This window comes from Leopardus geoffroyi, chromosome B2 (genome assembly GCF_018350155.1).
Source record: "Leopardus geoffroyi isolate Oge1 chromosome B2, O.geoffroyi_Oge1_pat1.0, whole genome shotgun sequence".
NCBI lineage: Eukaryota > Metazoa > Chordata > Mammalia > Carnivora > Felidae > Leopardus > Leopardus geoffroyi.
This window is the reverse complement of record NC_059332.1, coordinates 149268074-149281161: the sequence shown is the minus strand read 5'-3', so window position 1 is coordinate 149281161 and position 13088 is coordinate 149268074. Positions and strand designations below refer to the sequence as shown.

Genomic DNA, 13088 nt, shown 5'->3' with positions numbered 1-13088 from the left:
GAACCCGAGGGGACCTGAGCAGCCGCCCTGGAGTTTTAAGGAGACGCGCCCCAATCCCAGGCCCTGAGCCTCACACCAGGCTTGTTTGTTTTTAATGTGTGAACTCCCGTCAGGCAACCGTGCACGGTCATGTGCCACAAAGCATACAGAACGTCTACTGAGGACGTATTTGGGTTGAAGTTCTTCTCCAGCGGACCGTCCTCCAATCCAGGGGCTGTGAGGGCCGTCCCAGCCGGCCAGGGGACAGCAGGCCGAAGCTCAAGATGGCGGCCTGACCGTCACCTTCCCGTGGCTGCACTGCGCTGGGCCAGGGCACTCAGAAAAAGACATGTCCCTGTTCTTCTCCACAAACTGCAAGTGCCCGCCAAACAACCCAATGGCCTTAACATTTTTTTTTAATGGTGAAGAGTCCAGAGAATTATATTATGGAACTCTACAAACCATAATACAATTAATTGGGTTCCTTTCAATGGGAGAGACAAATAAACCAACTGATGACACAAATGATTTGCTATTCCCCACTCTATCTACGTTGTTTTAAATTTAGGACTTGCCAAAGCTTTTGGCCGCCGGGCCTGACCAGTACGGGAGAGTGAGCTCATCAGAAGGAAAAAAATGAACAAAAGTGAGGAAAGGCCAGCAAAATGTGAATAGTGGTTAGTGATGGAGGTTTTTATTTTCACACACACACACACACACACACACACACACATATTATGGGTATACATAAATCTCTATTATATTCCACACTGAACAGAAATTTTACAATCAGAAAGTAAAACTTAGTTTTTCTTCCAGAAAAGGAGGGTCCTGCAATGCTGTCCCCTGCCCCTGCCGGCCTTGAGCCTGCTTTGGGACATCGATACCTACTCCTAAAAGACAAATGGTTTTGTTGCTTGAAAAGGGTTGGGCCTGGGGAAAATGGTCTCTGGGAATTGAGGGGTGTGTGTGTGTGTGTGTGTGTGTGAGAGAGAGAGAGAGAGAGAGAGAGACAGAGAGAGAGATTTCTTGTAAAGTGTTTGCTAAGTTATTTTGGGGGTGACCATTTGCATTCTGAGGTCCAGCCATAAGACCTTTTGCAGATTTTCCCTTGAAAGCCTGGGCTTCCCAAGGAAAGACAGAAAGACAGACCTTTGGACAGAGCAGCTGGCCGCACCTCCTCCTTCCCAAGGAGGCACATTGTTACTAACCGGGAATCCTTTATAGCTGGGCCTGAGGAAGTTTTTGGCTGTAAACTGTCATGCACGGAAGCCTTCAGTGAAAAGGCTGGAGAGTTGGAGACGCTTCTCCTGGGAACCGAGGAACAAAGATCCAGAAGACAAGGCCCAGAAAGGTGAAGAAACAGAATCGGTGGTGAAAAAGGAGAGTGCTTCCCAGCTCCGCACGGTCGGGAACCCCCAGCCCCTAGCTGCAGCAGCTAGGGGGGCCGAATTTCTGGGTGGTGTTCTTGAACCCTTAGGACGTTCTTTGTGGAGGGTAAAAATGGCATTGCACGGCTTTGAAACTTAACATTCTTTCCTGATGGGGTTTTATTCTTAGCTGGTCGTGCCCCCTCTTGTTTGTGGAGCCAGCTGAAATCGGAACCATCGTTCTGGAACGGTCTCGAAACCCTTCATCACCGGGAGCTCTACTGGGCTTTGTGGAATACACCGACAGAACTCGCGCCTTACCGGTCAGGGGGCGTTGGAAGCGCCGCTTCTGATGGGGGGAGGGCTTCAGAGAGCCTCGATTGCCGGATCCCCTCCCTTCTTTCTCCACCTCACACCCGGCCTCTCCCCTTTAGGACAAGTGGGACGCAGAAATGACCTCTGACACATTTTAATTCTCTCGGAAAAGACTCGCCTCCAAATCCCAAGGGCCAAAGAGCCGGGTGGATGGCAACTCGGGAGGGCCCGGCTGTCAGGGGCAAATGAGGTCCTTTCGGTGCCTCTTTCCAGAAGGAAAATCCTCCCTCCCCCGCCCGCCCCCCCCCCTCGGGTCAGCCCCTTGGGAATCGCTTGCGTCCTAGACAACAAAAGAAACCGAGAAATGCGTACAGGGACGAGGTGCGCTGGGCTTCCCGGCTCTTCAGGACCCATTTGGAGAGGGGCGGAAACCAGCTCTGGAAACACGCTATCTCCACCCCAGGGGGGCGGCGGGCGCCCCCTGTACCCCCAGGGCGGGCTCCCGGGAGGCGAAGGCCCGGGTCCCTCCCGCGGCTTGCCCCGGCAGGGAGGGGGTGGCCGGGGCGCAGACCCCGCGTCCTGCCGGGAGAGCCCCCTAGCTCGGGCGCGGGGCTGCCCTGCGTGGGCCGCCCCACCCGATGCACTGGCTCCCCGCCCCCCCCAGGGCCGTGGGGGCGGGGTGCGCGCGGCGAAGACCCGGGAACCTGCTGGAACCGCACGCTCGGGTTAGAGCGGTGGCCATGGGGTTCAGAGGCGCGCAGCCGGGGCTCGGAGCTGCTGCTCCTCCTCGCCTCCCGGGCTCCCGTTTTAGGAGGAATGTTATTGTTTAAAGAGACCTCATTGAACTATTTCCTGCTCATTGTCACCTTTCCTTCGCTCTCCTGGCGGAGGTTCTCACCGAAAGGCCATAAACCACCCGCTCCCCACGCCGCCGGGCGCTGCGGCCCCCCGGGGCCTGGCGGGGAGGCGCACCCCGAACCCTGCTCCCCGGGGCGCACCCTGGCCAGCCTCCTCCCGCGCCCACCTTCCGCGGAAGGAAAGATCAGACCACAGAAGCCACGCAAACCCCCAGGTCCCACTCAGCGCACGCGCAGACCCCGTCATCCAAGTCCCGCGTTTACGCAGCAGGCGGGAAAACTTCCTAAAGGGACCCGTTTGGTTGATTTCTGAGTTATTTCCCTCTCTGGGCGCGGAGCCCACCGTCGGGCAGAGGCTCGGGCCGCCGAGGCGCGGGGACGGGGGCGCCGGGTGGGCCGATCCCCGGTCTCGGGCGCTAGCGGAGCGGAGGGACCCGGTCCCGCGGGGCGCACGACCGGGCGACGCGGCGCGGGGGCGCGCGCTTTCTGCGGGGTCCGGGCTCCGGGCGCCGGCGGGGCGACCCCGGGCCGGCCCCCGCGCGACGGCAGCCTCTCGGGGACGCGCGGGCAGGGGCCCAGCCCCGGCGCCCGGCCCCGCGGCCCCCGCCCTGCCGCTTTGATGGAGGCGCAAACGCTTGGGGGAGGGCGGGGGCGGAGGGGCCGGGCCGGGGACGCGTCGGGCCGGGGCCCCGGCTGACAGGAAGCGGGCGCGGGAGCCCGGGGTGGGTCCCCCGGCGTCCCCAGCCCCCGCGCCGGGTCTGAAATGGCCGCGCGCGGCCAATGGGCAGTCGCCCCCGCACTTCAAAGGGCGCGCGGCCCAATCGGCCGCTCCCCTCGGCGGCCGCCGCGGCCCTATTTATGGGAGGGGACGCCGGTGCGGTCCCCGGAGACCTACTCGGGTCGTGCGTCGCGGGAGTTCAAGTGGAAGAGCCTTCCCCCCCACCCCTCTCCCCCGCCCCCTCCCCCCCCAGGTCGCGCTCCTCGCCCTCCGCCCGGGAGCCCGGCGCCGTGTCGGAAAAGCGGCCGCCGGCCGGGGTGAAGGTGGCCGTCGCGTCGCGAGTCGGGGCTTCGGGGGGCGGCGGGGAGGGGGCGGGCGGGAGGATGAGCTCGCCCGGCGCCGAGGGCGCGGGGAAGAGCCTGCAGTACCGAGTGGACCACCTGCTGAGCGCCGTGGAGAGCGAGCTGCAGGCGGGCAGCGAGAAGGGCGACCCCACGGAGCGCGAGCTGCGCGTGGGCCTGGAGGAGAGCGAGCTGTGGCTGCGCTTCAAGGAGCTCACCAACGAGATGATCGTGACCAAGAATGGCCGGTAGGCGCGCGCGGGGCGCCTGGGGGCCCGGAGAAGTCTTCCTGCCGGGACGGGGGGGGGGGGGTGGGGGGGGTGGGGTGGGGGTGGTTCTTGCTCCCTTCCGCTCGCTCGGCCGCGGAGCTCGGTGTGCCCCCGCCGCCACTCTCCTGAGGTCATCCCCGCGGAAGTTCGGGAGGCGTCCCGGGGACACGCGCTTGCCCCGCGCGCGGAGAACCCTCGGCCGGTGCTCCCCGACCCTGCCTCCGGAGGCCGTGAGAGTGCGTGGGGGACGCCTGGGGACCTAGGGGGGCTCTGGGCAGCGGGGGCGTGGGGGCTTCTCTCTGCCCCCACATGACAGCCGCCTCTGTCCCAGGTTGCGTGCCTTCCGTCCGAAAGCTCCTCTCTGGGGGTCCTCCTGCCGCACTCCTTCCTTTCCAGGAGGATGTTCCCGGTGCTGAAGGTGAACGTGTCCGGCCTGGACCCCAACGCCATGTACTCCTTCCTGCTGGACTTCGTGGCGGCCGACAACCACCGCTGGAAGTATGTGAACGGAGAGTGGGTCCCGGGCGGCAAGCCCGAGCCGCAGGCGCCCAGCTGCGTCTACATCCACCCCGACTCGCCCAACTTCGGGGCGCACTGGATGAAGGCGCCTGTATCCTTCAGCAAAGTCAAGCTCACCAACAAGCTCAACGGAGGGGGTCAGGTGGGTGTGATGGAGCCCGCGCCGGGCAGGGGCAGGGGCCGCACCTTCCGCTGGCGGAGCCTTGGGCGGGGCTGTGCGTGCGCGCCAGGTGACCTCTGTCCGGGAGAAACTGCCACCGCCGGCCTCAATTAAGCCTTCGGTGTTGTTTATAGGAAAGCGATGCCGGCAGCACCAAGGCCTGCAGTGCGGGGCAGGGGGCAAAGCTTCCCCTTTGACGACTCAGCGGGTCTGGGTCTCAGGCTGGGGGGAGCTTTTGCAATCAAGCCCTCGACCGCCCTAGGGGCAGAGAAAATACCAGCCTTGAGGGGCAGTGGTCACTTTGGAGCTAAATAGGGGCTGCCGTGTGGCCCGGTGCTCTGAACAAACTTGTAAATTTGGCATTTTCTGAGAGCCCAACCGGGAGACCCCAGGTTCAAGCGCCTGGCGCACAAGCTCAGGCTTTTAAAGACGTCTGCTTCCCATCCTGGAAGCATTAACAGGTTACTCCACCGGGTCAAAGGAGTTCACGATGGGCATTCATTGCCTTTAATGGGGTGTAGCATCTCACATTCCTTTTTTTTTTTTTTTAACACTGGTCCTGGGAAGCAGTGCCCGTGGGGAAACCCGCCCACTTACCAGCAAAGAGACACTTTGCTGTGAGCTACACGGCTCTGTGCACATGGCGTGTATTTTTCTCCTCGGCAGCAGGGCAAGGGACGTTTCCTTATCTGAAGGTCTGGTTTCTCTGCTTCCCCCAGATCATGCTGAACTCCTTACATAAGTACGAGCCTCGGATCCACATAGTGAGAGTTGGGGGCGCCCAGCGCATGATCACCAGCCACTGCTTCCCCGAGACCCAGTTCATAGCGGTGACCGCTTATCAGAACGAGGAGGTGAGCGGCGGGGAGGGCGTCGGGGTGGGCGACGTTCCCTCGGAGCTCACAAAGCATGCAGAGACTCTGCGTGTGGGGCCCTGGGGCATTTTAGCCTGGTAAGTAAGGCCTCATCAGATAACCTGCCATGAACGTAGACTCGGCCCGGAGGGGCGAAAAGTTTAGTCCCGGTCCTTGGCCAGGCCTTTTGCCCGCCCTCCTCTGTCAACGCGTCTAAAACTAGAACCATCTAGCAAATGGATCTCCGAACCAAAAGAGCAAAACTTTTAGGCGAAGTGCCGTGCGAATTTCTTGAGAGCAAGATGAGGGAGGGAGGGGGGAAATCTTTGGAAAGCGTCCTGACCGGCAGCGGGGAGGGGCAAGATTCTGCAAGGTGCCCAACCCTGGTCCCTGCCTGTAAATCTCGAAGTCTGAGCCCAGCGTGCAGACGTTTTGCGATGAGCCGGTTAGGTTGTCCCTGTTGGCCACCCGAGGGCCCTGGAAGGTCGCTCTTTCCCAAGCGGATCCGGGTTATGTTTTGAACCACGTTGGTTTGATTTCTGCGCGCAGAACGTTGTCGGCCGCGGGTTAAACTTCTTCCCGTGCTTTCCACTCAGAAAAGCAGCTTTTAACAACGTACTTTGTGAAATGTTCCCATTGCTCAGCCACCTGAGACCCAAACAGAAAAATCCACCGGGAGGGGGTCCGGTTCTGTCTGAATCTTTAAAGGGACGCGCTGATGTTTCCCAATTTCCCGGTACCAAACAATCCTTCGGCTGTGTACCAGTAACTGTGAATTCTTGTTTTTCAGATCACAGCTCTTAAAATTAAATACAATCCGTTTGCAAAAGCTTTCCTTGACGCAAAGGAAAGGTGAGAGATTTCTAGCTTCTACCCTGCGGGCCAAGAAATATGCAGAAAGAGGAAATATTTCTGCAAATGCAGTTTTCCGAAAAGTTCTCCTTTTTGACAGTTCGATGCGTTGTTTTGACAGGAGCGATCACAAGGATATGACAGAGGAGCCTGGAGACAGCCAGCAGCCCGGGTACTCCCAATGTACGGTTTGTTGCACTCTGTCTCGGCGTCCCTTCCCTCGGGGACTAGGCAGCTGAGGGCCGGAAGCCGGAGGGGCGACCCGCGGCGCGTTTGGGGGAGTTGACCGCCCTTCTGCCGTGCAGGGCACGTGGGCCCATGATGTTGAGGCTCCTTTACTACTGGTCTTCACCCTCGATCCAGCTGGGAGGGCTGTGGGTGCCGTTCAGCACCCTTGACCGAGAAGCCCGGGGAGAGTTTACCTGGGCTCTTTTGTCCGGCTCCGAGGCAGCTCGAGCCAGGGCTGGGTGGGATCGCTGAGATCTTGGTGGGTGGCTGGACCCTGCCGTGTTGGGCAAGTGGAGAAGCCAGCTCGTTAGACACGGCTTCTCTCTCTGTCAGCGATAGGAGACGGGGGGATCGTGTTGGCAACGATGCTCATGAGCGGTGTGGTTTTTCCCTTGGCCCGTTTCGGTTCCAGGGGTGGCCCGTCACCTGAGGCTGGTTTTAGAGGGAACGGCGGCTTGCGGGCTGGGAAGAGGGCTCCCAGTCCAGCTCCCTTTTCCAGTCGCACCAGCCAGAGCCCGGGGGTGCGGGTCTAGAGAGCCATCAGGAGGCCAAGTTCTGTGTAGCTGTCCTCTCTATACAGGGAAGGGGCTTGGAGTTTAAATAATGGACAGAAAAGTTCGTGTTTGCCGCTTCTTCCGGAGGCCGGATAGACCGGCATGGCACGTTTCCGGTCTATCTCTTCTTTAACCCTCTTCTCGGCTAATTTAACAAACAGCTCTTCCAAAGTGGCTCCCGCGTGGGCTGCCACCGCTCGGCACACGGGACCTTTCCCTCATTTAAGTGTTGTCCCAGGAATTGTTTGTCGTTTGGAAATTAGAGCCAGGATAGTTGTCCCTTTACAGGTTGCGTTTCTGAATTAAAAAAAAAAAAAAAAAAAAAAAAAGCCTTACAAACCAGTGACTGGCGGGCAGGGTGTGGAGGGAGTGATTCTCTGATGCACGACGGGGGGAACCTTGAGCCTAAAGCGGAAGAAAAGCAGGAGGAAACTGGCTCCAGTGGGGACACAGCTCCTGGGGCAGGGGGCGGGGGGGGGGGGTGGTGGGAGCAGGTGAAGGGAGGGGAGGGGGCGCCACGTGCGTGTGTCGCCCATGTGTCTTGAGCGCATCTCTGGTTCTGAATTTCATCTGTTTCCGCATTTTTTCATGCTCAGCAATTAGGGCCTGGAAGCTGACAGGCCTCGGAAGGTTCTGGGGGGTTGAGGCAGAGGGGGTGAGGAAGCAGCAGGTGTTGGCCGAGGCTGGGGTTCCCCAGCCCTTCTCGGGTGCCCTGTGGCTGTGGCAACCCTCGTCCGCCTATGGCCTCTCAGGTGGAGCTGAAGCCCAGATGCCTCGGGACTTGATCTGGGGACTTGGTGTTAGACACTATGAGTCCTCTCTTCGTCGGGGACCCCTCAGGAAGACATCCCCGGTTTTCTGGTCTCCGCTCTCCTGTCCTTTAAATAAGGGAGGTATGCAAATGCCAGTTACTCAGCACTCTTTTCTCACAGCAGGGGGGTGGCTCATCCCTGGAACCAGCACCCTGTGCCCGCCCGCCGCCCCCCACCCACAGTTCGGAGGGCCCCTCTCACTTCCGTCCACTCACGGCTGTGAAAGGTACCCCGCCCTGAGGAACCACCGTCCGTCCCCCTACCCCAGCCCTTATGCACATCGGAATAATTCTCCAAGTAAGTTCTAAGTCGCAGTAGACCCGGGCTTTGGGGGTGGATGGGAGACCGCGTCTGGAGAAGCCTCTATCGGTAGGATGGGTTCTGGAGACCAGGATTGGAAGAATGTCCTCTGGAGCGGACCCAAGCCAGCCCCTTAGTGGCTCAAGACGGACCTTCGTTTCGCATCCCGCCCACCGCTGGCTTCGCACTGAAGGTGTGAGGTCCGGACCAGGGGGCTTGCGGTGCTGAAACGCATCCGTTTTTCCTGAGCTGCGGGTCTGTCTCTGGGGGCCCAGGTTTAGATATTTTACGGACCCCTCTAAAGTGATGATGCTGGGTCAGATGGGCGTGAGAATTGCTGGCTGAACCAGACCCACGCGTGATTTCCCAGTGCCTCTCCAAGTGTGGTGCCTGGGCCAGTGGCGTGGGCATCACCTGGAAACTACCCCACACCTACTGAATCCGCAGTCTTCCGGCTGATCCTGACGAGCGCTTAAAGACTGAGCACAGGGCCGGACCACTGACATCCCTTCCCTAACTTCCTCTAACACCGTGCACGGCTAGACTTGATATTGCCTGGCTCTAAAAAGAGGAACATAGTTAATGAACACCATAAAACAATTAAGCAATTAAAGCTGATTTGAAATGAAGGGGGCTTATTTGGGAAAGACATAGTCGCTGGGACTTGTTCAACCAGCGGCTGGACCCTGAGGTTAGAAAATCTAGTTTTGTCTGAAGCAAGTGTTTTCAGAAAAGACAGGGTAGTTACATTTATTATTTTTTTTAACGTCTATTATTGAAAGACAGAGAGAGACAGAGCGGCAGCCAGGGGAGGGGCAGAGAGAGAGAGGGAGACACAGAATCCGAAGCAGGCTCCAGGCGCCGAGCTGTCAGCCCAAAGCCCGACGCGGGGCTCGAACCCACGGACCGCGAGATCGAGACCTGAGCCAAAGTCCGATGCCCCTGTTTATTTTTATTTTTAAAGGTAATTAATCCCTAGGGCGCCTGGGTGGCTCAGTCGGTTAAGCGTCCGACTTCGGCTCAGGCCATGATCTTGCGGTCCGTGGGTTCGAGCCCCGCGTCAGGCTCTGTGCTGACGGCTCGGCGCCTGGAGCCTGCTTCCGCTTCTGTGTCTCCTTCTCTTTCTGCCCCTCCGTCGCTCACGCTCTGTGTCTCTCTGTCTCCCAAAAATAAATAAACGTTAACAAAATTTAAAGATAATTAATCCCCCATCCAGTGGTTGTAGGATTCCGTTTCTACGGGGCATCTGCTGATCTAAAGATAAAGAAAAGGCTTGGGTTGACTTGGATGCATTTTCCAAAACAGACGCGCGGCCATAAATATTTGCCTTTGATGACCAATGAAACAGGCCAATGGCGTCCGTAACGATGGCTTGTCACCTCCCACAGCCTATTCTGACAATCCGTCTGCATGCTTATCCATGCTCCAGTCCCACGACAGCTGGCCCAGCCTTGGAACGCCTGCCCATACCAGCATGCTACCCGTGGGCCACAGCGCCGGCCCGCCCGCTGGCTCCAGGTAATGTACGTCTGGACATGATGCAGAGCGTCCTGGGACCCCGAATGTGACGTCCTGCCGTTTCCATCCTTGGTCTTTATTCTGCCCTTCACCTGGGGGTGGCTGGGCTGTTATTTGTAGCCATACCACTAACCCGGGGATCCCAGGTTGCATGACCGTGGTGTGGCATGGATAGAGATCTAACAGGGAAGCCAGGGCCCCCATCCTGGCTCTGGCACTTACTAGTTCCTGCGAAGGACAAGTCTCTTAAACTCTCGGAGCCTCGTTTCTACAAGAATGCCAAATGACCCCATCTCTTTGTCTTTAACAGAGTTGGGGTCAGCAGGTGTAACCTGAAAAAATGTTTCTAGCACCTTTTCTTGAGAAGAGCTATTAAATTACGGGAAGAGATGTAGTTGGCTTTCCTGTGGATATAGGACCAAAGTCCTTAACGTGGTTGCTGGTAACTAGTAAAGAACAATGAATGTTTTATTATTAACTTGAAAATAATGTAGGGGGAGATGGGCTTAAAAAATCAAGCTGATTGGTGAACATATGGAGGGTTTTCGTAGGATTATTACAAAAAACTAAGACAAAGTCGAAAGTCAACTCTCATTTTCTACGGAGGAAACAGGCTCAGGGATATTAAATGATTTGGCAAGTTGGTGGCTCACGGTAGAATGAGGCTGTAGGCAAGTTATCTCGACTTCGAAAGCAGTGCCTTTATTCTATTTAGCCTATCATGCTATGCCTCAGATCTTAATTCTTTCGTCTAGGAAAGAATTCTTTGATAATAAGAATCTAAGTGTCTGCCTGTAAAAAATAAAGCAAACAGCGCTTCAGGTGCGTAAAGCAGCCAACCTTTCGAGGGCGGGACGGTCGCTTAGAAACCAGCACAGAAATGGGATCACCTGCAGGTTACAGACCCCTGGCGGGGGGGGGTGGGTCCCCACAGCACCATCCGGACTGGGCATCTCAGGGCCATGTGTTCTGTCTATAAACAGGGGGCAGTAGACTACTTCCTTCAACTCAGGGTTGTTTTCAAGTTCAAATACAGCTGAAATACAGCACATGGCTCGGTAAGCATTATTGCACCACGTAGAGGAAGGTCGCCTTCGTTTATAGGAAGACGTTTTCTCCAAACGATTTTAGCAGGTTTGCAACCTGCTGAAGTCGGTGTTCCCAGACCGAAGGGTCTAATACCGATGTCCAACCCCTCCTTCCACGGATTGGGAGACAGGCTCAAAACTGGTTACAGGCCAGTGTTCCTGACGCAGCTAGGGAAGGGCAGGGCTCCGGGTCCGACTCTCAGACCCGTTCTTGCTGCCCGCTGGCGGGCATTGCTGCCCAGGACAAGGTGCAGAGGACAGTGTCTGTTTTGGAGTCACCGTAAGAAGCACCTTCCAAACCATCATGCTTCAGGAGGGTGTTGTCTGCCTCTCGAGGGTCGGTGCAGTGGGGTGGGGGCGTGCCGAAGCATCCGATTGGGGGTATTCGGGGATTCGGATTCTGCATGAGGGCGCCAAACCACGAGCCTGGCGTCCTTGGCATCGAGAGTTGCCGTGTGTGCGCGCAGCGCTCTCCGTCTGGCTCCCACGGTCCTGTGTGTTGTTGATAGATGTGCCCGGCGCTTGTGCACGCCTCAGGGTGTGGTCGACTAACAGAGCGGGTGACCTGCTTGGAAGACGCCGTCCGGCGCCCTGGTCAGCACCCGGGTCGCTGGCCGTGGCTGTCCCTCCCGCAGCCGGTCTGGGGCCCCGCTCCTGGTCTCTGCCTGACTGTCTCCACGTCTGCATTTCAGCCAGTACCCGAGCCTGTGGTCCGTGAGCAGCGGCTCCATCACGCCCGGCGCCCAGGCCGCGGGGATGTCCAACGGGCTGGGCGCCCAGTTCTTCCGGGGACCCTCCGCACACGCGGCGCCTCTCGCCCACCCGGTCCCGGCCTCCCCCTCCTCGGGATCCCCGCTGTACGAAGGGGCCCCCGCGGCCACAGACATCCCTGACAGCCAGTACGACGCCTCGGCCCAAGCCCGCCTCATAGCCTCGTGGACGCCCGTGTCGCCACCTTCCATGTGAATCGAGGCCTGTGTCGTAAACGACGCGGGACTTCGCTGTGGCGGCCGCGAGTGCGGGCCCGATTCACCTCCCAGGTACCGAGGTGGCCGCTCCTGGGTTGAGGGAAGGAAACAGGCCCTGTCACCCTCCCTTTACGGTTAGGAGGAGGGACACGTGTCCCACTGTCCCTCAGGAGTGCCGTGCCCGCCGCGCACCCTCAGGGAACTCCGCACGGACGCAGCGCGGCGGCCCGAATTTACCGCGATTCGCGATAAATGCCATTTGCTGGGGTCAGACACGTGGCGTTTCTCATACGGCCCGTGCAGCCTCGGCCCGCCGGCAGTTGTGAACCCCACCGGTCCTACTCGTGCAAGAGAGACGCACACTCAGTTCTCTTCCTTGTGGCTTTGGAGGACTTCCCAGACCCTCTGTGGCGGCGGTCACAGGTGGGCCTGTGCCGGGAAGGACAGGATCATGTCACAGCCGAGGACAGCAGGTTGTAGTTGAAACGCAGACTTGCCCGCTCTGCCCACTAGAACGTGTTCATTTCGAGCATCGGTAGTTAATCTCTTGTGCTGTTAAACCTATGATCGTTTATGTTTGTCTTTTAAGTAGCCAAAGACAATCAGCAGGAGGCCTTTTTCTGCAAAATAAAAGCAATATCCAAATTTGGTTGGTCTAGTTTTTATTCAGACTCCTCTTTGGGGGGGGGGGGCGAGAGTCTGTGACGGCCGGTGGCAAAGACCTCGTCCCAAAGGAGCATTGTAATCTGTTGTGAACCTTAATGCTTCATCTAACGAGCTGCAGAACTGCGTGTGAACTGTGTGTATTCACTCGTTGCTCATTACCACAAAAATGCAGAAGGTGATAATTGACTTTCAAGAAAGTCAACACCGAGAGAGAGTCGTGGGGGATGACATTGTGGGCGATGGCCAGGGCTAACATGAACTGACACAAAGCGACAGTTGATATGTGGGAACAATAGAGCATTGGTAAATATCTTCCCTGCTGGCGTTCTGAGCAGAGAACCAGACGGCTCGATCGGGGCAGTCTTTCCATCTAGTGGCTGAACCCTTAGTTTGATGCTGCGTATTTGAACCTCCTATTCAGAATTGCCAAGGGCTACAGATGGCCAGTCCGTCGGAGCTCGGCCAGTAAGGTGACACTATGGATACACGTGCTGTCGTGGACGTTAAGGGTGAAGAGAAACGAGGCAGAGGGGCTTCGGAACTTCCCGAGGGAGTGGGAGAAGTGTTTTTACAAGTCAGCACTGCTAACTTTTTAGCGCCCTTCGTGAACTCCTTAGGTACCATGGCCAGGGGCCCAGCCCAATGCTGGGGCTTCCTTCCACTCCACTGCTCTTTCTAGGACCCGCGGCGATCCATTTGTCGTACTGAGGGCGAACCCAG

The 13088-nt window shown here is 58.0% G+C and overlaps 1 protein-coding gene across 1 annotated transcript; it reads left to right on the top strand.

The window, feature by feature from the left end:
• Positions 1-3622: 3622 nt before the first annotated feature.
• On the top strand, positions 3623-12347 carry TBXT (T-box transcription factor T). The gene is made up of 8 exons (XM_045500890.1): positions 3623-3828; positions 4246-4510; positions 5248-5382; positions 6173-6234; positions 6356-6417; positions 7949-8125; positions 9517-9646; positions 11427-12347. Exons 1-8 carry the CDS (start codon positions 3623-3625, stop codon positions 11698-11700), a joined length of 1311 nt encoding a protein of 436 aa, XP_045356846.1. The 3' UTR covers positions 11701-12347.
• Positions 12348-13088: the final 741 nt, after the last annotated feature.